The sequence below is a fragment of the Crocodylus siamensis genome, chromosome 1 (genome assembly GCF_052110815.1).
Source record: "Crocodylus siamensis isolate JL-2025a chromosome 1, ASM5211081v1, whole genome shotgun sequence".
NCBI lineage: Eukaryota > Metazoa > Chordata > Crocodylia > Crocodylidae > Crocodylus > Crocodylus siamensis.
In genome coordinates, this window is record NC_143395.1 from 264420199 (window position 1) to 264444883 (window position 24685).

The 24685-nt window shown below is 40.9% G+C and overlaps 1 protein-coding gene across 7 annotated transcripts in view; it reads left to right on the forward strand.

The window, feature by feature from the left end:
- Window positions 1-24685, forward strand: part of DMD (dystrophin) — a 2140576-nt gene that overhangs the window by 1709957 nt on the left and 405934 nt on the right. For all 7 annotated transcript variants that reach the window (XM_090061814.1, XM_090061802.1, XM_090061811.1 and 4 more), the window contains one exon: window positions 20292-20481. In XM_090061814.1, coding sequence (XP_089917940.1) covers window positions 20292-20481 — 190 coding nt within the window. The remainder of the gene's footprint in view (window positions 1-20291; window positions 20482-24685) is intronic.

Sequence of the window (24685 nt, forward strand, 5' to 3'; positions counted from 1 at the left end):
ATTGGTGAGTTGTTTGCACAAGGCAAGAATAAACTTGCACATTAATACCTAAAACAAAAAGTTGAAAAAAATATTTGGAAGCAAAATATCAACCTTGGTTATATATGTCAACGTTTAAAAAAAACCCATAACACCAAGCTTTGACTAAATTAATTAAAATATGTTGAAGATAAAATCTAGATGATAAGTTGTCCAAAAATATAAGCCACAAGCCAAGTCAAACTTAATTTAAAAAATACAAATGGTGGTAGGGGAGGTAGGAGGGGGGTTCTGTTTTTTATCAGGAGAAGAAAAAGGTTCAGGATAAATTCTGAGATAAATGTTTTGATGGGTTGGTAATGATGACAAGGTAGTGCACAAACAGCATTTTATTTCAAGGAAGTGCATTTCAGTTCTATGTTGCCAAGAGGTTACAAGAGGTCCAGCTAAGTAACAGGAAGCCTACACTAGCATACTTTATAGTTTCAATGCTCTATTTGTCTACTTTCTTTGAGTCCTTATGTTTCATCATATAAATGTCCAAAAACAATTTTTTCGTAGTTTTTCCTCATCTGGTAAGAACTTGCACTTCGAGAGTATAAGTAGAAAAGGAACAAAACCAGGTCAGTGAAATCCTGCAAGTCCTATTTTTTGATTTAGTGGGACTAGGATTTCATCCTTAATACTTTAGTTCCAAACATGTGCTTAAGTTAAAGTGAAGTCAGTTGTCATGTCTGCACTTCCTCAGTATGGCAGAAGGGAGTTCCACAGAGAGATCCAAAATGCCATATACAACATCCAAAATGCCACACTGATTCAGACCACAGATCCTTCTACGATCATTCATAGTCAGCTTGTGTTTTTACCTGATCAGTATATATTACCTCCCTAACCAGAAGTAGAATAGCTCTCTAGTATAGCAGTGGTGCATGTTAATAACTTGCCTTAAAGGCACAGCTTATTGGTACATGCCCAATACCACACTAAGCTGGCTACTCTATATGCAACTGCTTTGGTCAAGCACATGGATCATCTCACTACAGCATTCCCTAATGCCATATCAAGGCTCTGTAGATATACACTTGATCTGAGCCTTCAAGAGGCCGAGAAATGTGACTTGAATACTTGCTAAAATTGAAATGCTCATGCTTTGCCAAAGCAAAGCCTTGGCTGCCATTATCTCTACTTTTTTTTTCAATTTTCACTTTAAGCAACATAAAAGTAAGAGACAGCCTTTCATACTAACTTCGTGACAGCTGTGTCAACTCTAACATATACACAGGCTACCTAAATTACTTACAGCTGTGTCTCTGTAGGCATAACATCTAATTTCTATTATGAATATATATTTGCATATTCTCTAGGAGTTCAGAAATAAATGTTGGCCAGTGAATAGCAATTATACAAACCTATCAGTTATGCATGTATATGTATATATATGTAAATGTCTGTATAATTTATTGCAGCAGTTCTTTGCTCATCCCATTTCCTATATCATCAAGATGGGAATGGGAAGCAATAGTCATTTTGCCACCTTTCCTTCCTTTCAAAAGACTGGCTAAATTTATCTGTGCATTCTCCTTGGACTGAATAGTCTGGAGCTGGGCATCCATTGTTGCCTGCTAGCATGGTATTTTTAGAAAACTGTGGGTTTAGTTTAGGTTTAGCCTAGATTCATAAAGGTAAAACCATGATGATTCATCAGCATTCTTGTGTAAAAACAAATCTAGTGAGTTCAATTTAATTTTTGTTACACTTCATCAGTCTGTGTGTTTGAGAGTCCTAGTTAGAGTCCATGGCTATTCATATGGAGGAATGTACTGCAGTTGTCTACCAGCTATAGCATGTTCTTGCTGCTCATCATTATATAATGCACCAAATAATATGAACTGTAAATACTAACAAAGAAAAAAGTGGGTCGGGGAATTAAGCGCTGTTTTTCTGCATGGTAGCAGAGAGTGCTACTGCTAGGCCACTAAGCTCAACCCCTGGAGGTTGCAGCTTTAACTGAAAATTACACTAATAGTTTAATACTGTCCTTTGTGAGTACTAATTGATCTCATGTAATGCCATCAGTGCATTTCACAGTCTTATTAAATTTAGTTGTTTCTAGAGTAATTAAGAGTACGAAAACAAGTGCCTTTAAAACCTAATTATTTTGATAATCAGTTTTAATTACACTTAACTCTCTTTATAAGCCCAGATTTTATCTTAATAAATTGTATCTAAGTAATTAATGTAATGTTTATTAGATGCCACTGTTGACTGCTGTAAGATCTCAGATACATTTTAGAATACTGTGAAAAGACACAGTGTCATTTAATACAAGATTTAAATTAGTGGAACTGTGGCTTTTTGCTTTTGTTGAATACTCAAAAAAGGCCAGGACATGGGGCCCTTCATCTTTGTTTGTTATATTTTAATGTACTACTTGGATCATTTAAAGGCTAGAATGTCTTTTAGCCCCAAATTGTGGAATGGCAGAGGTAATGGATTTTTGGAAGAGAGACATTATCTGCCTTAAGTGCCCTATTTAAATAAGTCTACAAAAGCATCCCATAAGCATGTTGCCTAGCCTGCTGGCTTCTGCAAGGAGGTCTTTGCTCCCTGAGGAGCTCCTCAGCCGTTCCTCCCCAAAACCACCCCCAAACCACAGCCTGTTTTAAGTAACAGACAAGCAAACAAAAACCAAAACCAAAAGCAAATCTTTCTGCCCTTTACTGGGCACTAGAACTGGAGCTTCTTGGCACCTGACCCCAGTATAGCAGCCTGTCCCATTCTTGTATCAAACTGTTGTCCTCCTCGTCCCTTCTTTACTCTTCTGGGAGGTTTTTATAGCTTCTAGCAGGACACTGATCCAAATACCATGAAGCTGGGCTCTCTCCACAAGGCTGACTGTTCCCTCTTAAAGGACCTCTTAAATGCAAAAGTGCAGTTGTTTTTCCCTTTGCCAGTCACTTTTCATATCTTCTTATTTAGACTTTATGCTGCATTTCTCATATTATTTGGATTCCTTAAAAAACCGCATTACGGAAGATTAAGAATCTTGGTTCACTGTAGTTTATGGGAAATGTGATTTAAAAAGTTGATCTAAAAAGGTAACGCAGGTTAACAACAGGAAATATAAATTGATTATTTGAATAGAAAGATTTCAGTTGATCTTCTCCAATAACTTCCCCTCTTTAGTGCAGGTAAGTTCATACGCCATTTTTGTTTCTTTAGGTATAACAGGGTCCTGCAAAGTCTGGAGTTGAGAAAGAAACAAAAGTATCACATGCAGCAGAAAAGTAATTGAGAGACACCTTTATCATTCTATCATCATTTAACTAGAGGTGGTTTTGAGAGAGTGGATTTAAGAAGTCCTTACCCTGTGTCAACTCACTGGAACTTGAGGATTTACAGAAATTACTCCTTCCCCCCCCACCCCCCAACAAGTTGAGTCAAGGGTCCTTATATTGTCATTGACAGTTTTTAATGAAAGATGCAGAAGAGATACAGAGATGGGAATAATTAACATTCATATTGCATGGGATTTAAAGCAAAGCAAAGCAAAACAAGAAATGGCTAAATCTGTAATTTGTTTGGCTTTTTAAATTGTTTCAATATTCTCAGAAACCAAGTGAGGGACTCCAAATGAAATCCTGTGTTTCTCACATTCTTTATCACATTGTGGGGCTAGCTTTTATTAGTGGCAGAATGGAAAGAAGCCAACATAGTAATGATCAGAAAAGAATATTTTTCTCACTTGCTGCATCGTTTTTTCTCAAATACATCAAAATTGGAGCCAACCTTTTGAATATTCAGTAATCCCCTCAGTGCTGGCAAAGCTCTAAGTGGAAATGACTCGGCAAGAAGAAAAAATGAATTGCTGCATCATAACAGATAAACATTCTTCCATGGAGCACAATTGCTGTCAAAAAGTTGAGTGTTAGGAGGGGCCAAATTACTCTGCCTCTTTTAAAGATTGGGAGATGGTTAGTGTGTTGTACCTGAAGAGGAGAGGATGGTCTCTAAATACGTGGGCAATCTTGCTTTTCTGTAATAACTCTACATTAAGCCTTATGGCATGGAAAAAACCCAAGAACCGTGGCTGTAGAGATACCCCAAAAGTAATTCTCTCATTCATATATTTTGGTACTGGTATTCTGTCCTCAGTGAGCGCATCTACACAAGATGCTACACTGCTGTAGCAATCATCTATGGCGATGTAGTGTTAGTGGGCACTAACCATGATGCCACCACTATGTCGCTTTTCACTACAGCAACTTAGGGTCGCAACCGACCCATGCGCTGCTGGGACTGCATAGTAACAGTGGGTACTGCAGTCAGGGACATGTGTAGATGCACCCAGTGTCTTTTATTTTTCTTTTGTCTCCATTCTCTTTTTCAGTTTTTTTCTTCTTTTTTCCCCCCTAATTTCCCATTGAGACTTCAAGAGAAACATTTAATAGTAAATAGGAGCCTAACTCTAGCTGAAATCAATAGACATCTACTTACCTTTGAAAAATCTATCCTTAGGTCTTTGTCTCTGGTTTACTCATGATGTTAAGCTGGCCTCATGCTGTGTGTGGTTATGTTTTCTTTGACTGGACTTCATCAGTAAATCTCATCTGCTCCCCGGGAAACTGTGTCAGGGTCGACTATAGTCACTGTTTCTTGCTCTGAAATTCTAGGGTATGTTCTCATATTCAGTTTTTTTGTTTGATCCAAGACTTTGGGACACGGGGCATTGATATCCTGACACCCTCCACTCTGAAAGCAGTGTCATACTTCCCAAACACCTCCCAGTCACTTATACACAGTTTCTCAAAACTCTCATAGTCTGTGGAGACCTTGCATTTCTAACCCTTTCAGTGACATTAGGACAGAAAAGCAAGACTTAACAATGGAATTATTAACTACATTGAGTTTATATGAAATTATGTGAGGGTTACTTTGAAATCTTTGAAGCTTTTTTCTTCCTTGGAAGACACCATGCATGCATGCATGCCTTACAGGTGTCAAGATGGCTGCTGTTTACATCTGCTCAGCAAACTGAAGGGGTGCAGTCTTGTGTTAATTCTTTCACTGCCGTGGCTACTGTGCACTGTAGCTTGTGCCCAAAGCAGCAGGTGAGATGCTGGTACTTTCTTGAGGAGTCTTGTGATGTAGAAGCAACACTTTATTTACAGCAATTTATATAAAGAACTAATTACAGTAAAGAGCTAAGGGCTTTTATACATGTGTTCAAGGGTGGGGGGACAGGACTTTAATTAGAATAGCTCCAAGACCCATTATAATTAAATTGCCTGGAGCATCTCATGCATCTGCTTCAATAAGCTTTAGATAAAGTGCCCTTGCTGCCATTTTGAAGTGTGGGGATGCTGATGCACTAGATGCTGGAGACAGCTGGAGCACAGTAATTACCAAGCTCCAGCAGACTCAGTTAATCAAGTCTGCTCCGATGCACTGTAATTACAGTGCATCGGAGCAGCGTTGCTGCTCGTGTATAGGTGCCCTAACAATCTTGCTACTACCATTTGCAAGGGCCAGGGCCCACCCTTTTGCAATGTAAAATAAGTCCTCTGTGAAATATAGTGTGTCCAGGAAGTGTGGCACTGCAGGAGACAGTCTGCCACACAAGGAAGTTCCTGATGAGACATGTCCTCAATAACTCTGTGTTCCCAAGTGAACTTATTCTACATCATGCATTCAACCATGGCTCTGAAAAATTCTTTTATTTTACATTCTGGCTTCCAAAACCAGGGTGCGTGTTTTATTTGGGGGTATGTTGAATGAAAATATGGTACTCACTGAGATGTAAAATACTTCTGCAATTCAGGGTCATGTCTGGAAGCTCACAATAACAGCCTTTTTTGAATGAATCCACACAAGTGCAGCCTCAATGTCATTCCTTCAGCACATATTTGATAAAGTTATATCTTACTTTACCGCAAAGAGTAGGGGCAGATTCTCAATAGTGCCCAGAGCTCAGTGAATGCACCTGGGGTTGAGTCCTCACTTTGTTGTTTTAAGCCCCTTTTTTAGAAAGTCCTTTTTTTCTGAGGCTAAGCCTTTTTGCATGCTTTTAACTGCTTTCTCTGCAGCTCTCTTCTCTCCTTCTAACATCAGTTTTCACTGACTGTCTCTGAGACGGCATTCTTCTTGTTCAAGGATATGTATTGGCCTCAATGGTGTACTCAGCAATGATCCTGCTTGCAGCAGAACTAGATGGCCTCCTAGCTGACTAGCTTTACTCCATTTTTATTTGTTTCTAAGATTGTTCTTTCTTTCTGTGCTGAGAGTACCATCTGATAGAAAAAAATATTTTGTATGTTTGTTTTCCCATTTCGTCTTCTCTTCTTCTGCTCTACACTTGCCCTCAGTGTCCAAATTCTGTGAGAGGAAATAGAAGGCAAGGTAGAGGTAAAATTGAGACCAAGATGGTATCAATATAGTATGCCCCTTTTTTGTGAATAACCTTGGGACTGAATATGCACTTACCTAAACTTAAACCATTAGTACTGTGACATTAGCAACCCCTCATTTTTGCTGCTTCATCAGCTACAATTGTTAGATTATTAGATGTTTCCAGGCTGATATACGCCTTGAAAATAATATTAAAACAATTTGAATTCTTCCATGCTCTCTTTCCAAACTCAGACTTCTGTGAACATCTCTCCATCTGTTTCTGTTATTTTTGCCAGATGTTGGCAAGAGAAGCCTACACCAAATTTTATTGTCATTTGCATCCTTTGTAAGTCACTGTCATTGCATGGTTGTGGCCAAATGCTGAGCTTGTCCCTAAAGCAAAAGGGAATAAATAATGAAAAGTACAAGTAAAATTACTATTTATATCTCTTAAATAGTTAGCATTAAGAAAAGTTCCAAAAGTTAACTTGAAACAACAGAATGCCAGTTAACCAGCTCCTTTTTTTAATACTGAAAAATTGTGTAATTTTCTTTAAATTCACACAAAAATAAGTTGAGTAATAGGGTAAGTTTCTTATCTCAGTAATCCTTTCTCACCAAAAACATGTAGAATTCTTCTCAAAGACTGAATTGTTGCAAAATTCCAGCTCTGTTCTTCAATATAGATCATTATAGACCATTTCAGTGGTTTAGCCTCATTTTTGGAGGTTCATGTATGAGAAACTGACCTACTTTTCACTCTGCATTTTTCTATATATTAAAATAAATTGACATTTTTACTGTGGATTATGCAAGGAAATGAGTGTGCAATGAAACAATCATCAGTACTCCAGAAAGATTTACATAATTGTTTTCATTAAGCTCTGTCAAACTTGACTAATTTATAATCAAACATCAGGGCATGGTTGCCACTAAAGATATAACAACAAATCCACAAAATGCTGTGAATCTCTACAAATGTACTTGTCATCTCATTCTTCTGAGAATACTATGAATTTGAAGTGGTTACAGTTATGCACACACTCTGAAAGACCATTGTGAGTAGGTGGCCTAGCCTGTTCATTTCTGCAGGTAAGCACTGCTCCCCAAGGAGCTTCTCAGCAACTCCTCCCAAATAATGCAGTCGTCAAGCAACAGAGAAGCAAGCAAAAAAACCCGAACAAAACCAAGCCCCTCTGCCCTATCCCAGACACTAGAAAGGAGCCCTTTGGCTCTGGCCCCAGCACACAGCCTGGCCCTTCCTTGTAACAAACTGTTTTGCTTACACAGCTTGCTTCCTCGTCCCTTGCTTATTCTTTTGAGAGCTTTTCTAGAAGGATGCTCCAGCACCTGTCCAAATGCTATGAAGCTGTGCTTTCTTAAAGGGACAGATGCACCATTACAATTATATATTGTAGGGGTGATTATTAGGAAAATATTGGAAATATATGTAGCAGCATTAAAAATGGGCCCACCTGAAGGAATAGGAAGGGCTGCCCTGCAGAGGGACAGAGTGCAAAGAGGCTGAGTTTTTCCCAGTAGGGACACTGTTTGCCCTGAGGGTGAGTAAAGCTGTTTTGGAGGTAGCCCTCTTGGAAGTGGGAGGAGTGATGTAACACCAGCAGGGTTTGAATGAAAGACGTTAGCAAAATCCTGGGAAGAGTCCTGGCCTGGGATTGGCTGGCAGGCTTGTTTAAAAGAGGGAAGCTCCCCGGGAGGGGTGGAGGGGGGGGCAAAGAGAGAGGGGATGAGAGACAAGCTGGAGACCAGGGAAAGGATCTCACCATGGCCGCACCTCCAAAAGCCCCTGTCAGAGCTCTGCAGAAGTAGCAGCAAGAGGCTGTTTCGAGATTGCTGCACCGTGTCCATTCTCCCACCTTTCCCCTCTGAGCCCTGCTGCGGCAGGCACAAAAGAGGAGCTGCCTATGAGGAGACTCCAAGCCTGGGAAGACCCTCCTGCAAGCCCCTGTGTGGTTGGGTGAGCACAGCAGCGTAGGGGGATGCAGGGCTGGGGGAGACTGCTGGAGACTGCCCTGGCTTTTCCCCTGTGAGTAAGACAGCACTGGGGAGGGGCAGGCTCAGATGCTGGAGGAAGCCCTAGGCTAGAGGGGCAGGGACTGCTCCAGCCAACCAGAAGCCCCAGGCCAGGCAAGGCCCAGGGCGAGGTTGCACTTGTTGGGTGCTGTGAAGTTGTGCTGGGCAGGGGAAACTGTTACAACCTGCAGCCCAGACATTGCTCCCTGCTGAGCCAGGGAAGGGGTCTGTGCAGGAATCACCTCTCTTGCTGGGAATGCAGGGAAGGAGCCACCGCTTGCTGCACTGAGACCCCTGGAGCTCATGCGAGGGACACCAGCACCAGGGACAGCCACAGATCCTATGCGGGGGTACAGACACAGTCCTGCTCCCTGAGACACTCCGCTAGGGGCAGTGCACACAAGGTCCTCAGTATACAGTGTACAAGTTATAGACTGTATAAATAAGGTCTTGATGGTTTATTACTTGGAGTATCAATGTATTTATTTATTGGTTCCTTATTTATCATGGGTAATCTGTATACCTTCCCCCAATGTAATGTGTATCCAAAAATCATTAACCCTTAAGCCACCATCACTAGGTCATGCGGTGTAACATTTATTCTATTGCTATTATTCTATTTATTAATTATATGTTTCCTTGTAAATAATTAAATCCTGTAAATAGTTTTATAATCATCTGCAAGGTTGTTTGATTGTAAGAGGGGGCTCTCTGCCTGGGGACACTGCAGCAGCTACCCAGGGAGCTGGGTGGAGCCACTGGCTACCGGGTACCCAGGATCCTGTTATTCAGGTGAGGGCATGGGTACTGTTGTGCCCAGGGTTACATATATACTGATTGGCTTAGAAATGACAGAGGAGGAATATGTTAGTCATATTGACATCAGTCTCTCATTATTAGGGCTTGTTGGTATGGGGAGGTGATCTAAAATAAGTTGAGTTGTGAAATTAAGACCTAATAATTCCCTGTGTGGATATCCTTATTCCTCCTTTGTCCAGCTTTGTTCCTAACAAAAAGTCAGTGCCTTAAAAACAAAATCAAATCTGTGGTGCGTGAAGCTGATTTAAGAATATAATTTAGAATGTATCTGAGCAGAGAACTGAAAAACAATGGCAAATGTAAATATTTACTTCTTTTCAGTCTAATACTCTGGGACAGAGAACATCCAAACTTCAAATATTCGGCCATAGTTAACATGGTGCCAGAAGGGGTCAGTGCCCACTCATTATATGTTCTAAAGTGGGTTTTTGTGCTCAGTGTGCATTGGTCATTACTTAGAAAATCTCTAAATATTCCACCAGTCACTTGTTTATCACCTTGATAAAATACTATAGTCTTAGTTTAAATGTTAATCTTCAGCAGAAGAATCCTGAGCTCCCAGAATAAATCAATATTAATAATCTTTGAGATTTTAGGTTAGGATGCACAATGGAAAATGTGTAGTGATTTTCTTTTCTTTGATGGAACTCTCCTTAAATCCCCATCCTAGCTGAAATTAATTCTTTTGGTATGTCTTTGATGTTTCCTTTAGAGATGCAAGTGTAGTTAAAATACTAGCATAAGAAATTGCTAGTAAGAGTTTATATTTGCACTAGCAACAAGAATGAAGTATTTCTGTATGGCTTTGCAATTATTTATCCTTCGTCCAAACAAAAGGGGTGTGTCTAAGACCCAGAGATCAGTCTCAGAAAAGGTAAGTTTGGGTAATTCTTTCTGCAAATTGTACTGAATAGCAATAGCAAAGGAGAGAAAGAGCACTTTATTAAAGGAGCTAACCCAGCGTTGAAATAAAATCTGTAAGAGACACAGAGGCAGTCAGTAATCTAACACATTTTATTTTACAACCCAGTGTGATAACATTAGACCACCCCAGTACACAGATGGAAGTTGATTAAGCAGACCATTGAACATTCTGAATTCCTCCACTATATCACAGTTAAAGAAACACCTGTGCTTCATAAATTTCTGCCAGTCCTCTTTGAATATTTTTGATGTTCATTAGGCTTCAGGATAGTTCCATATGTATTCTGTGTTAATGTGCTTGTTGTAAAATATGCTTTGCACGTTATGCTGTCTGTCATTCACCAATCTCAACTCTTTCGTTAAATGTTAAGACTTAAAATAAATCTTGTAAGATAGATCAATATTGCAATTGCTGTTTTGTGGATGGACAAAAATATTAAGTGATTTGCAAATCAAGTACAGTTAATAGAGAGTTAGATAAACATATTAGTAGCTCTGCCTCCTAGACTTTCTCTCATGTACCTTCTCTGTCTTGTATGAAGTTTAGGACTGTTGAATGAAGAGCTCTTAGGCCTTAGGGGGTGTTGAGTGAATGCTCTATGTACAAGCAGTACATTTAAACTGGATGACTTACAGTTAATCTACTTGAAAAACAATATTTGCAAGAGTTCAACTGGTGCAAATGTGGCATGCATGGAGCAAATTTCCTTGTGGCACCTTGTGGCATGAAGATTAACTCATCTCTGAATTAAGCTAAAGTGGATGAATGAATGTTTATACAGTTTTCTTAAATGAATGGAGTTGTTTCACTGACCTCTGGCATGCCAGGATGCATTGCTCCTGTGCAATTGCTACTGCTGCAGACCAAGTCAGGGCAAACTCCTACCCCCTGATCACTGAGGGGCTAGAAAATCCAGCCCCTTTTCCCAGCATCCAATCCCCTTTACCCACAGCCAGCCCCTGGGTTTTAAATGCTAGTCTGACTGTGGGGCTGAAAGTGTGTGGTTTAATGTGCTATGTGGGAGGAGAGTCCATCCCCCCTCCTGCCACAGGGCACTCAAAAGACCTGCACTGCTGCCCTTTGCATGGGGCTGCAAACATGAGTTTTAGTGTGCAGTTGTGGGGCAGTGAGGGGGGCGGTGATTCCTTTTCCATGACCATGGCACTTCAGAGCACACCACACGTGGGGCTGAGGGAGCCAGCCTGAAGTGCCACAGCATGGTAGATTTTTTTCCTTCATGGCAATATAGACACCCTTACCTGCAGCCCCATGCATGGGGTTCTTGTGCAGGACTCTTAAATACCATGTAGGGAAAAAGCCTCCTCCAGTCTCTTCAGGGCTTAAGAGCCCTGAACTTTGGCCATGGTGGTAAGGCTTTCCATAGCTTGAGGCCCAACAGTATAATAAGGAAACCGCCCCACTCCTGCAGTGGCTGGGGAAGGCCCAGATGCCCATGGGCAAAGTTACCTTCTTCTCCACCAAAAACAGACTCACTTTTGGTCTGATGTCTGACACCTGGAGAATTGAGAGTAAAGGGGTGGTTTTAGAAGGGGGACAGTCAGTTCCAGCTAGTGCCTGGGCCACACTTAGGAGAGGAATATAAAGAGACACTCCAAGTGACCAGGTAGAGCGAACAGGGCAGTTTGCAAGCAGTTCACCAGTCAGTTGACAAGTTGAAGCTTGATGAAAGTAAAGAGTTTTTTTAGGGAAAAGGGAACACTTTAGGATCAAGGAACAGCAAACAGTCCAGATACACAGGAGTTTGTTAACGAAGGTCTGTTTGGAAAGTGGGGTAGGAAGTGAGAGGCAGTGATTAGAAGACCCAGGCAGATTGCTGGAATATATCACAGTCCCAGAGCCACTGCCACTTCCAGCTCTTCCTCTGCTTGCACCTGTGAGGTGTCTGTCCAAGCAGGACCACACACCATCAGAGCTTCTCCCAGGTCCTGGTTTGGTGTTGTGCAGACTGTGACTTGCAGGTTCCTTCCAGTGTCAGGCAGGTGGGAGAGTGCTTGCAATGTGAACAGTGCCTTCTGGTGGTTTCCCTCAGGGAGCAGACAAGAGTGCTACAGGAGGAGGTAGCAAGGCTGCAGTCCACCATGAGGACTACATCAATTCCATGTTCCATGGATTCCAGGAAGGACTGCAGAGGCAGTGCTGGAAAAGGAAAAGGGTGTGGAAGCTGGATGCTTGTGACCTCTGGCAACAAGCAGAAGTCATCATCCCCATCTGTAGTGGTTTGCCTGGAGAATAGATATGGAGCGCTAGCAAGAAAGGAGGTGGAGTGCATTCCATTGGTGGAAAAGGCCAGGCCAGAATCTCCAAGATGGGGAGAATTGAGACCACTGCCATAAAGAGAAAGTAATGGCGGTGGTAGTTAGAGACTCCCTTCTGTGTGGGATGGAGGCATCCATCTGCCAGCCTGACCTGTTGTCCTGAGAAGTATACTGCTTGCCTGGAGCTGGGATCCAAGATGTCACAGAAGGATTACCAAGACTCTGACTACTACCCAATGCTTCTCAGCCATGTGGGCACCAGTGACCCTGACCAGGTCAAGAGTGACTACAGCACTCTGGGTGAAAGGGCAAAGGGAATGGGGACACAGATGGTGTTCTTGATCCTTCTGGTCAAGGAGAAGGGCCCAGGCAGGAGTAGACACATCCTACAGGTCAGTGCATAGCTGCATTAGGTAGTGTCACCAGCATAGATTCAGCTTCTTCAACCACGTAATGTTGTTCTAAGAAGGATTGCTAGGAAGAGATGGGTTCCACCTGATGGAGAGAGTGAAGAGCATCTTTTCAGACAAGCTTGCTAACCTTGTGAGAAGGGCTTTAAAATAGGCTTGCCGGGGCATGGAGACAAAAACCCTGAGGCAAGTGGGGAAGTTGGAGACCCGGAGGAAGCACAAGGAGGAGAGGGCAACAGGGGAGGCCTCATTCTTACAGCTGTAAAGTAGGGCAGTCAAACCTCAGGTGTCTGTGTACAAATGCACGGAGCTTGGGAAACAAGCAGAAAGAATTGAAATTGGAAGTCATTGCACAGTCAAAAAACTATGACATGATTGGAATAACAGAGGCTTGGTGGGATAGGTTGCATGACTGGAGCACTGTCATGAATGGGTACAAACTGTTCAGGAAGGACAGGCAGGGAAGAAGAGAAGGAGGAGTTGTGCTGTATGTAAAAGAGCTGCATGATTGCTCAGAGCTCCAGTATAGAGATAAGCCTGGTAAAGGTCTCTGGGTTAAGGTCAGAGGGAAAGCCAACAAGAATGGTGTCATGGTGGGTGTCTGTTATAGACCAGCAGACCAGGAAGATGAAGTAAATGAGGCTTTCTTCAGACAACTTCCAGATCACAGGCCCTGGTTTTCGTAGGGGATTTCAATCACCCTGATATATGGTGGGAAGGCAATACAGCAGCACACAGACAATCCAGGATATTTTTGGTGAGTGATGGGGACAACTTCCTAGTTAAGTGTTGGAGAGTTCAACTAGAGGCCATGCTCATCTTGACCTGCTGCTCACAAACAGGGAAGAATTGGTGGGAAATGGATAGCAATTTGGGCAGCAATGACCATGAGATAATCAAGTTCAGGATCCTGACAAAACAAAGAGAGCAGCAGAGTATGGACCATGGACTTCAGGGGAAAAAAAAAAAGACTTTGACTCCGTCTGGGAACTGATGGGCAGGATCCCTTGGGAAGGGAGTCCAGGAGAGTTGGTCATATTTTAAAGGAACCTTACTGAGGGCACAGGAACAAACCATCCTGATGTGCAAGAAGAATAGCAAATGTGGCAAGCAACCAGCTTGTCTTAGCAAAGAACTCTTCAGTGAGCTGAAACACAAAAAGGAAACTTACAAAAAGTGAAAGTTTGGATAGATGACGAGGGAGGAGTATAAGAATATTGCTCAGGCATGCAGGGATAGTCAGGAAGGTTAAAGCGCAACTGGAGTTGCATGCAGCAAGGAATGTGAAGGGGAACAAGAAGGGTTTCTACAAGTATGTTAGCAACAAGAGGAAGGTCAGGGAACACGTGAGTCCCTTCTGAATGGGGAGAGCAACCTACTGACAGTTGATGAGGAAAAAGCTGAAATGCTCAATTCCTTTTTAACCTTGGTCTTCCCAGGCTACTGCACTGGGCAGCCCAATTTAGGGAAAAGGTGAGCATCCCTCAGTGGTGAAAGAACAGGTTAGGGATTTTTTGGAAAAGCTGGACACATACAAGTCTGTGAGGCATGGCATTCAGTGGTGGTTGCATGGGGCAGGTGAAAGGGTTAATCCCCAGGCCACTGGTTCCCTGTATACCATAGGAGCCCATAGCTATTGGCCATGCCAGTCTCTCTTTCTATAGCAAAACCTAATCCCTGCTGGCCCAGGGCACAAACCCTACTTTTTGCTTGCAAATGAGCCTCATTATTACACTTAGACCATGATAAAGTTTGAGCTGTCCTTATGGGTATAAAGGAGGGAGATCCTGAACCAGGAAGAAAACCAGAGGAAGTATGCTGTTTGTGCTGTGTTTTGCTTTTACCCTTTCATATGTTCATAGCTTGCTGCCTGCTGGGTTATAGGGAGGGAGCATATCAAGGACTTTTCTCATTTGCAGTTCTGTGCTTCAACAAAACTTCCATAGCAAACCAGAAATCCTGGAGAGGTTTGGGGTTCTTCTATTTCTTAACCTGGATTTTGAGCTGTTTCTCCAGTCATTCAAAATTATTCTGTCACAAAGTTTTTAATCCTTTCCTTTAACCTTTGTGTTTACTGCATTTGAAAGACTGACAAAACAAATAGTTGAAGAAAGTTGAAAGCAAGGTACTTATTTTAGGTATTTGGTTCTGTTCATGATGTCGTATATCTTGACTTCAAAAAAGCCTTCTATCTGGTATCCCATGATCACCTCTTGGCAAAACTGGCCTTGACCTCACCATGATCTGCTGGCTGGGGAATTGGCTCCACAGCAGGACCCAGAGGGTGGTGGTTGATGGAAGCCAATCGTCTTGGTGTGCGGTCACCAGTGGGGTCCCTCAAGGCTCTGTCGTAGGGCCTATACTGTTTAACATCTTCATCAATGATATGGACATTGGTGTCAGAAGCGGGCTGGCCAAGTTTGCCGACGACACCAAACTCTGGGGTAAAGCATCCACATCTGAGTGCAGGTGGGTGATCCAGGCAGATCTTGACAGGCTCATGAAATACACGGATCAGAACCTGATGGTGTTCAACACCGAAAAATGCAAGGTTCTCCACCTTGGAAGGAAAAACCTGCAGCATGCTGATAGGCTCATCTGTGCTACGCTGCTACAGATAAAAGGGACTTGGGGGTCATGACTGACCACAAGATGAACATGTGTGTTAAATGTGATGCTGCAGCTAGTAAAGCAAGCAAAATGCTGGCTTGCATCCATATATGCTTCACAAGCAAATCCAGGAACGTCATTCTCCCCTTGTACTCGGCCTTGGTGAGGCCACAGCTGGAGTACTGCGTCCAGTTTTGGGCTCCACAATTCAAAAAGGATGTGGAGAAGCTTGAGAGAGTGCAGATGAGAGCCACACGCATGATCAGAGGTCAGGAAAACAGACCTTATGATGAGAGGCTGAGAGCTATGGCACTCTTCAGCCTAGAAAAGCACAGGCTCAGGGGTGATCTGGTGGCCACCTATAAGTTTATCAGGGGGGACCACCAGGATCTGGGGGAACGTCTGTTCAGAGCGCCCCAAGGAATGACAAGACCAAACAGTCACGAACTCTGCTGCGACGGAATCAGGCTGGACATAAGGAAGAATTTCTTCACTGTCTGAGCCCCCAAGGTTTGGAATTGACTGCCGCCAGAGGCAGCTCAAGCACCCACTTTGAACGCCTTCAAGATACATTTGGATGCTTATCTTGCTGGGATCCTATGATCCCTGCTGACTTCCTGCCTTTGGGGCAGGGGACTGGACTCGATGATCCTCTGGGGTCCCTTCCAGCCCAAATGTCTATGAAATCTATGAAATATATGTACACTGTGTGTAAAATGAATTAAACTGGGTTATTCTACATAACTAGGAGGTTTGTAGACAACACTTTCAAGCAGGTTTAAAGTAGGTTAAATGCCTTTTGCACTGCTTTAATGGCATTGCAGTTTACACATTCAGCAGCATATTGCATGTTAATTCCAGCCACAGTAGCACATTTCGGCAGCGTAATGCACCTTAAATGACTTTTGGGCACTGCAAAATAAAATATCTCTGAGGAGTTTTAGTTTCCTACCCTACAGCCTTAGAGGGAAGCTCTGGGCTTTGAGCAGCTCAGGGGCTGTGCAGGCACCCCAGCAGCAGCCCAGGAAGGCGGACTCCACAGAAGAAAAACAAAATAGCAACAAGCTTCATCTTCCCCCGCCTTCCCGGAGCCAGCCTGCCTGCCTGAGTTGTGCAGGGACCCGGTGCTTCCCTCCACAGCTGCAGTACCCCTGGGACTGCCCAAGCTGGGTGACTGTGGGCAGGGTCCACCTGGGGAGCGGCGGGGCGCCACTGCTGCGGAGGGAAGCACCAGCCCCCCGTTGGAACTCAAGAACCACTCTGCCCACCAGCAGCTCGCTATCCCCTCCCTGCCACTGGAGAAGCAGGTAAGGATTGGGCTCCAACATGGTTTTAAAAAAACACCACTTCTTTTTAGGCATATACAAATGCCCCTAGTCACTAAATCCTTGAAATCATTCCATACTGAAATCTCTGCAAACGTTTTAATTATTCACATTAGGAAACAAGGTAGAAATACTGGCATATGCCAGTTACCCATATTACATTTGTGGTACAGGAGGGTCACTGATGCATTTGATGATTAGATTGTCAGAAATTTTGAGTTTCTTTGCAAAATGTGGATAATTGGTGTTCACTTGTTTTAGACTTGCAATATATTAGCCTTCAGAAATATAGGCTTTCCATTGGTCTGTCTAACACTGCAAAAGGTTTTAGCAGTCAAATGTGATGTATTATCTTATTGTTTTCATTAACATATATTAAATGTAAAGCTCTGACTGACTTGTTCCTCATTTTTGAGACCCTCCTGTAACTCCAGCAGATCACTTTCTAAAGGATAGAAAATACTTGACGCAATACAGAGATTTCAGGAAGGTGCAGATGTGCATTTGGTGGTCTGCAAATACAAAATTATTTTTGTGATACTTTTAGATTTTAAAAAACTGTGACTTTCCTTTTTTTGCACAACAGGAGTTATCCTTCGGGGCACAGTGTCTCATTTATGAATAGTTTAACAGGTTTTAAGCAAGCACTTAAAACATAAACACTTGAACACATCAATGATGAGTTATAAGTGAAAACCTGTTTCAAATATATACCCTTTTTCTAATAAACTATATATCTTTATATATAGCATGTGTGTGTGTGTATATCATATAAATATATCTATGTATATGTATGTGTCCTTTTTCTATTGCACCTAGTAACTATGCATGTGTGGCATGCCTGTGTACTTATTGAAACTCCTGACATTCCAATTCTTAGAATTCTTAGATTCTTCTTAGAAGGATACCCATGCCTAAGATTTCAGAAGACATTTGAGGAGCTAATAGATTGATCTGCTGTATGTGCGTGTATATGTGTGTACACACACATATATACATATACACACACAAGTCTTTGCAGGATGAGGTCCAGAAGTCAGTATTGTTTTTTAACTTGAGGTATTTAATGTGGAATTAGCGGGAAAAAGAGAGTGAAGTAACACCAAAAGACTAATAAGTAACTATTTGACTTTGAGTACCATAGACAAGGTAGTTTTTATGTTTGATTTGTTTTGTCTTCATTTGTTTTTGTTTTGTGATATCTTTTATTGTACCAACTATATAGTTGAGAGAGATGATGGGCAAGCTTTTGGGCATAAAGTGTCTGTCTTTGCGTCTGGGCTTTCAGGCTAAATACAGACGGTCAAAAAACCCAAGGCTGAATCAATTCAATCTTTCCAGATTAGTCTAAACTGTGTATATTGAACCAAGAAGCAGGTGAACAGACATTCACTTCTGATTCTGGAAATCCAGTCACATGCCTACACTGGCTCAGGTCAGAAGCTGGAAGGTGCTAGAGCACACCTTCCAGTTTTCCAGTCGCTGCCAAAGGGAAGGGAGGGAAGCTGAGAGAGAAGCCCTCCAAGGGTTTTCCTCCATTCCTGCTCAAGCAGAGCAGCCCCTGACAGGCAGACCACAGCTGGGGTCCTGTGTAGGTGGGAAAGAGGGCTTAAACCCCACTCCCCCTCATTGTGCCAGCCCAGCCTGGGGCCTGGACATGCCAAAGCCTGTCAGGGGCTGCTTTGACCCCTCCAGGCAGACCCCAGCTGGGATACCATATAGGCTAGAGAGGGGCTGCTCCCCTCCCCCCAGGCAAATCTCTGCTGGTGTCCATAGCCCAGTTCCCTCCCCTCCCACACACCCCTTTCTCAGCCAGGTGGAGCAGTGATAGTGCTCTGGCTACAGAGAACAGAGGGACAGGGCTAACCCTGCTCCACTGGAGCAGGTAGCACAGCCCAGGACTGAAAAGCATCCTGGGATGCTGGGGGATGGTGAATTAACTAGAACCAGGAGGGGACCTGGGACAGAAGTTTCATATACCAATTTGACCTAAATTGGCTAAGTCTGATACTAGTCAGTAGCTGAACATTGAACACGTGATTGAGTAGTGCAGCTCCTGAAATAAATCCCACAATCGGATACACACAGTGAGAAGTTAATTGCAGATAGAAAAGAAATTCATACTGAATTCTGCTCCCTGCCTTCACATACAGATGAGCTGATAATTTGGGACAATTGTCTTCAAGTCTCCCCAGCCACAGGATTTTGATGTATAAGAGGCCAGTGGCTTAACTCCCTTAGCCAATCCAAATGCAGACCTAGTGTTCACTTATCAGGCCTTAAAGTATATTTATGAGATGATAAATGTTTAGAGTCAACCCTTTCATTGTAAATAGTTGACACTTTCTAAGCCTATTCCATACACTCCAACTTAATGCTGTGAGGACAAGCGAGAAGGTTTTTATCCCATATGATAGCAATAACTGTACTGCAGAAGAGTGTGTGCTCAGCAAAAAAACAAGCCATGATGAATAAACAGTTCATTCGTGAGCTGTGCTGCCACCAGCCCTGCAGGAGTTGTTTATTGCCTAATATGCACTTCCCATAATAAAGTTACTGCTGAAATAAATTACAGTTTTGCATAATTATTGACAATCACATATTAATGAGCAATGCGTCATATTCTAATGCTCAGTTTTTTAAATCCATTTGAGCTCAAATGTAATGCCAAAATGCATGAATACAACTAGGGCATGTAAATTGCATGCTGATTCTGATAGAACATGGAAAATTTACCTATGCATTTTTCCATTGCAGGACTGCTTGGCTCTTGAATATTATACTCTACCAAACTGATGTTTAGGTTTTCACCAAGGGCAGATAAATAGTCTTTGGTTTTCCAAATTGTCCTTTTTTATTAAAAAGCTCAATACTGATCTTTATTTTGCTGTTTCATTATATAATTAGCACCAGACTTTCTGTAGATTGGAGCTGTTATGTGTCTCTTTGAAAATCTTCTGCATTATTAGGGTACATGGTGAGAAATGCAGCCCTCAAGGCTTGCAATTTACAGTAAGCAACAATTACTGTAATTACCTTCACTGCTCAGTGACCAGGAACTATTTTTGTGGCTTTTAAAAATTAAATAAGCTAGCTGGGAGTAACAGGTTCATGACCCATAACCAAAAAGGAAAAAAAGCTTTGATTAAAAAAGAAAAAGCATTAATCTGGATTTGTTTGAGTTCCAACATTTCAGGTACAGTATTTCAGTGTTCCCTACCAAAGTAATGTCATTTCCTGTCTGTTGTGGTTGAAAAATGCTACTGTAATACCATCTCTTAAAAAGGAAGGGGGAGAGGAACGTTGGCTGGGAGATGCACAGTAGTATATAATGCAGTCTTATGTGTTGTCTTTCACAGTAGTTTACTGACAGATTTTCCCTTTGATTAGTATATTGAATACCCACAGTGTGGGTGCATGTATGTGTATGCACATGTGTGTCAGGGTACTTTTTTTCTTTTTAAATGATCTATACGTGTCCTGATTCCTACAAGTGCTGCATTGACTGTTTGTACTTGTACAGGGTGAACGAGCGTGAGGCTACACTAGAAGCAGCTCTAAGGCTGCTGCAACAATTCTACCTGGATCTGGAAAAGTTCCTTGCTTGGCTTACGGAAGCAGAGACGACAGCCAATGTCCTGCAAGATGCTACACGCAAGGAAAGGATACTAGAGGATGCAAAAGGTGTTCGGGAGCTCATGAAACAGTGGCAGGTAAGTCAAGTGATTCAGCTATAGAGTTCATGGATGCAAGATAATGATTTTTCTTTGTGTTTGTGCCTGCTGTTCAGTTTTTTTTAATGGAAATTAATTTGAAAAGAACAGTGTTATGTTAGTGATGATTGGTTACTGTTTTTCTGGTGTGACACCCTTAACTTTTTTATCAGCCTGATCTTTCCAAGACTTTTTTTACATTTCAATAAGAAAAGAACTACTGTTTGTTTCAAAGCACAACATCAACATGTAATATAAACTTTGCTGAAACAGATAATTAGATGTCATATTGTAAAGGAATCAGTCATGCTGCCAATCTAGTTTGTTAAAATTATGCTTCTTGGCACGCATGAAAGTTTACTAAGCATTTCTGATATTTATAGCAGCTGCATAAATTGTCGAGTTTTTTCTGTATTGTTTAACTGAATTGTTTTTCCTCCATTATTTTACAAGACTTTTAAAAACTATTAAGTGGCAGCTTTTAGCGAGCATACCCTCTTGTAACTGGAAAGAAAAGATATTAAGTAAATTTGTCATCATTTTTAAATAATTTTTTTTTCTCCGGGAAACAACAAATCAGCTTTGTCAAGAACGTTAAGGAAAGGGAATAATGTGTTTTCTTGTTGTTTTAGAGTTTTAGAGAGTCTAATCACTAGAGGTGGTAGAGCACTATTGAAGCTGGGTATATTTGCCTTGTGCTACTGTAATTTCTGTAATATGGGTGCGTGACTGTATGAGATTGTATGCTCTCAGATTTGAGATTATAAGTAAGATAGAGGCCCTTTATTGTAAAATGCCTTCACAGTACTTTATCTTCACTATGGTAATAAATCCATTGACATTCAAAACAGGAAATTTCAGTATAAAGACCATATTGGTTAACTGAATAGGAATTAATTAAAATCACAGTGATTATGTTGTATAAATGACATTAAGCCAGGTACATTTTTCTTTATAATAATTATATAATTGCTTTATAATAATTATTCTATTATAACACATCTTTTTTTCTTTTTTATTGCTACTACTTGCTGGCGAAGTATTATATACTTTGAAAGCTGGAGATGCTATATTCCATAAAAATAGTTTGAAACATTTTTTGCTTAATAAGTGGATTAAAGTTATCCCAATCTTTTATCAGATAAAGATATCTTGATCTCTCCCCACTCCTTGTGTCTGACTTATGTTGGTGTGATCCTTAGCAAAGTAGTTATGAATGGGAGATGACTCAGTGCTTATTTAGAAATTCATTATAGTTCATTTCTGTCCACTCTCAAGAATATGATCCTTTGGTTACTAATGGAATAAACAGCAACCCAAGTTCTTGTTTTACACTCATGTATCATGTCATATTTTCACTTACTTCATTGATTTGATGCCATAATATCTGTATGCCATGTAACAATGGTTCATCTGCCTACTAGATTCCATTATAAACTGATACTTAGTATTTTATTCTAAATGTATATAAGCTTATTAAAAATGCATATTTTTTTAAGTCTTCCTTGCATCTTTCAAAGCAGATATTCCTTCAAGAGTCACCCAAAGATAGAGCAAGTAGACAACAAGTAATGAAGGACAAAATTAATGCAGCAGTCTGCTTAAGACAACCAGCATAGTAAATAGAATAAAAATTATCCTGTAAATTGAATTATTTTTCTTTAAGAAAATTTAGTTCTCTCTCAAATAAATTATTACATTTGAGTTGAAGAAGCATAAGTCTGATTTTTCCCTTTTCCTTCCAGGATTATGTTGCACTTAATTCCCCCCCTCTTCCACCCCCCAAAAAAAAGTATAAAAGGCAAAAAGTATAGCAGTATCTCTTCTTCAGGAAGCAAGTGCCATTCTTTTCACCCTTTGATCGTGGCTGTACAGCCAGAGCAGTGATTCTTACATATTAAAAACAAACATTAGTATGCAGAGACACAGCAGCAGCTGTTTTATTGTCCCTTACTCCCAACAGATTCATATATACCTGTCCACCCACGGAGCAGTAATTTTTGACTTTCAGTTAAGGCTGATGACTAATGGAGGGGGAGTTGGGGGATATCTTAACAATGTGTTTTGTTTTGTTATTTCTTCTGGCTGTCCATCAATCTGTCTCTGTATACGTATATCTTTGGCTAGACTAATCAGCCTCTTCCTGTTTATCAGCTACTTCATAGCATGTTAATCCTTCAGAAAAATCTCATAATTCATGAGTGCCACAAGTAGATTATGAAATGTCCTTCCTCTGAATGGAATTGATATGATTGATGTCCCTATGGAAGCTCTTAATTATTATTTTTTAAACTCCTACTATGAGAGGTGGAGGAAGTGCCTTTTCCAGACTGGTTTCAGTGGCATTGACATTTATGTAAAAGAAGTCCTGATATATTAATGGTACTGGCTTGAAGATGCCCCTTTCCTGACAAATCTACTGTTTTGCCAACTTAAGAAAAACAGTGTAGCTGTTGCTCGTGATCAGCATGATTTTCTGTTACAGTAAATCAGTGCCATTGTAAAAAGTAAGCATTGTATACAATTCATTTAATAAAATATATACCATTACAATAGCTGCTGTCCTTTATATCTGGGACATTATTTCAAGCCAGTCTTTTCAGCAAAACAGGAGTTTTACTTAAGCTAAAACAGGAGTTTTACTTAAAACTTTTTAATTCAAGAGTGTCAGCTCTAAAATGCTTTGAACCACCTTACCTAGTATGGGTATTATGTGTAGTGCTGATATTATGACTTCAGAATTCTTCTCTAGAGATTGTGAGTTTTCCTTAAAGGACAATGGTCATTTTTCTATCAATCAAACATTAAGATCTGTGAGGAACATTACCATATGTGAAATAGCTGTTTTTCTTCACTTCTGCATATGAAATAGTATCTTGCAGACAGCATGAGCAGGTTTTACACTGGAGATATGGTAAAGCTGTAAGAGAAATACCAGTGAAAGCTAAAGGAGAGATAAGGTCTGGAACCATTAGTGAGAACCATTTTTCCTGACCAAAGTAAAAAACATGTTTTTTGGTTGTGTGTGTGTTCTTGCCAGCTGTTTCAAAAACTAGTACCAAAACATGTTACAAGTTCTGACAAACAGGCTGTCCAATCAAGGGCACAAGGCTCTGAACAAAAATATTGGTTGATGCCCTAAGGAAATTATTTAGAAATATAACAGAATAGAAAAGAATTAAGAGATGTCAGCCAGGATTTTGAATAAGGTATATTTATTACATGGATCCCTAAAGAAAGGTCACTCCAGTACTCTATGATGTGAGCCAAAGCTGTTCTTTTTTTTTTCTTTCTTTTTTTAAAGAGAAGAATTTCTCCATCCTGACAGAGAAAGATGGGATGCATAGCTAGATATGATTTGAGTGACCATATTTTTAAGATAGATGCACCTTCCTATGATCAAAATACACTCATGTTTTTCTTTTTTATGTAGTAGGCTACACTCTGATTTGGAGATGTTTTATGAGACTGTCTATTGCACTGTATGATCATTTAAAATGTTAACAGCTTAAGGGTTTTAAAATCGATTTAGAAACATCCCATTATATCCCTTTTTACCCAGTTTGTATTAACGTTCTTTTGGGAAGCGTGAGTCATCCTCTCTTTGTTTCCATTGCCAAAATATTAAGGATAAGCTTACCTCTAAGCATGGGATGAATCCCATAGACTTCAACGCACATTCTTAAGTATTCTTCTTTTCTAAGTTTTCTTCATATTCCTCAAGCGTATTGAGCAATAGTTCATTCTGCCCTGAATAGAATCTGTATATTCTGTTTTCCCAAAATGTTTATTCTCTGGATGTTTCACAACATACTCATTTTGCAATGGATTGCTGAATTAGGTACAAAATGCTTAGCTGCACATTTTGCTTCATCGGTTGCCACCTTTCCACTCAGCCGCAGTTCATCAATGATCCCAAGCAACCATTAGCTGCAGCTCTGTTACTTTTCAAAGCCTCATCTTCCCAGAGGGGGAGACAAAGGAACCTAACTCTGAGCAATATTTGGGTTCTATTGTATTATATGCATATGTACCATAAAATCTGGTTCTCTTCTTTTCATCCTTCTCCCTAACTTATTCAAACTCTTGCTATTGACATAATAATCTTACTATTTTCTTTCAGACATTTAATTTACTCTTCCTCTTGTTCTACCTCAAATTTCTGGTAATTGTCCTTACTAACAAAGGTTAAGTACAAGTTAGC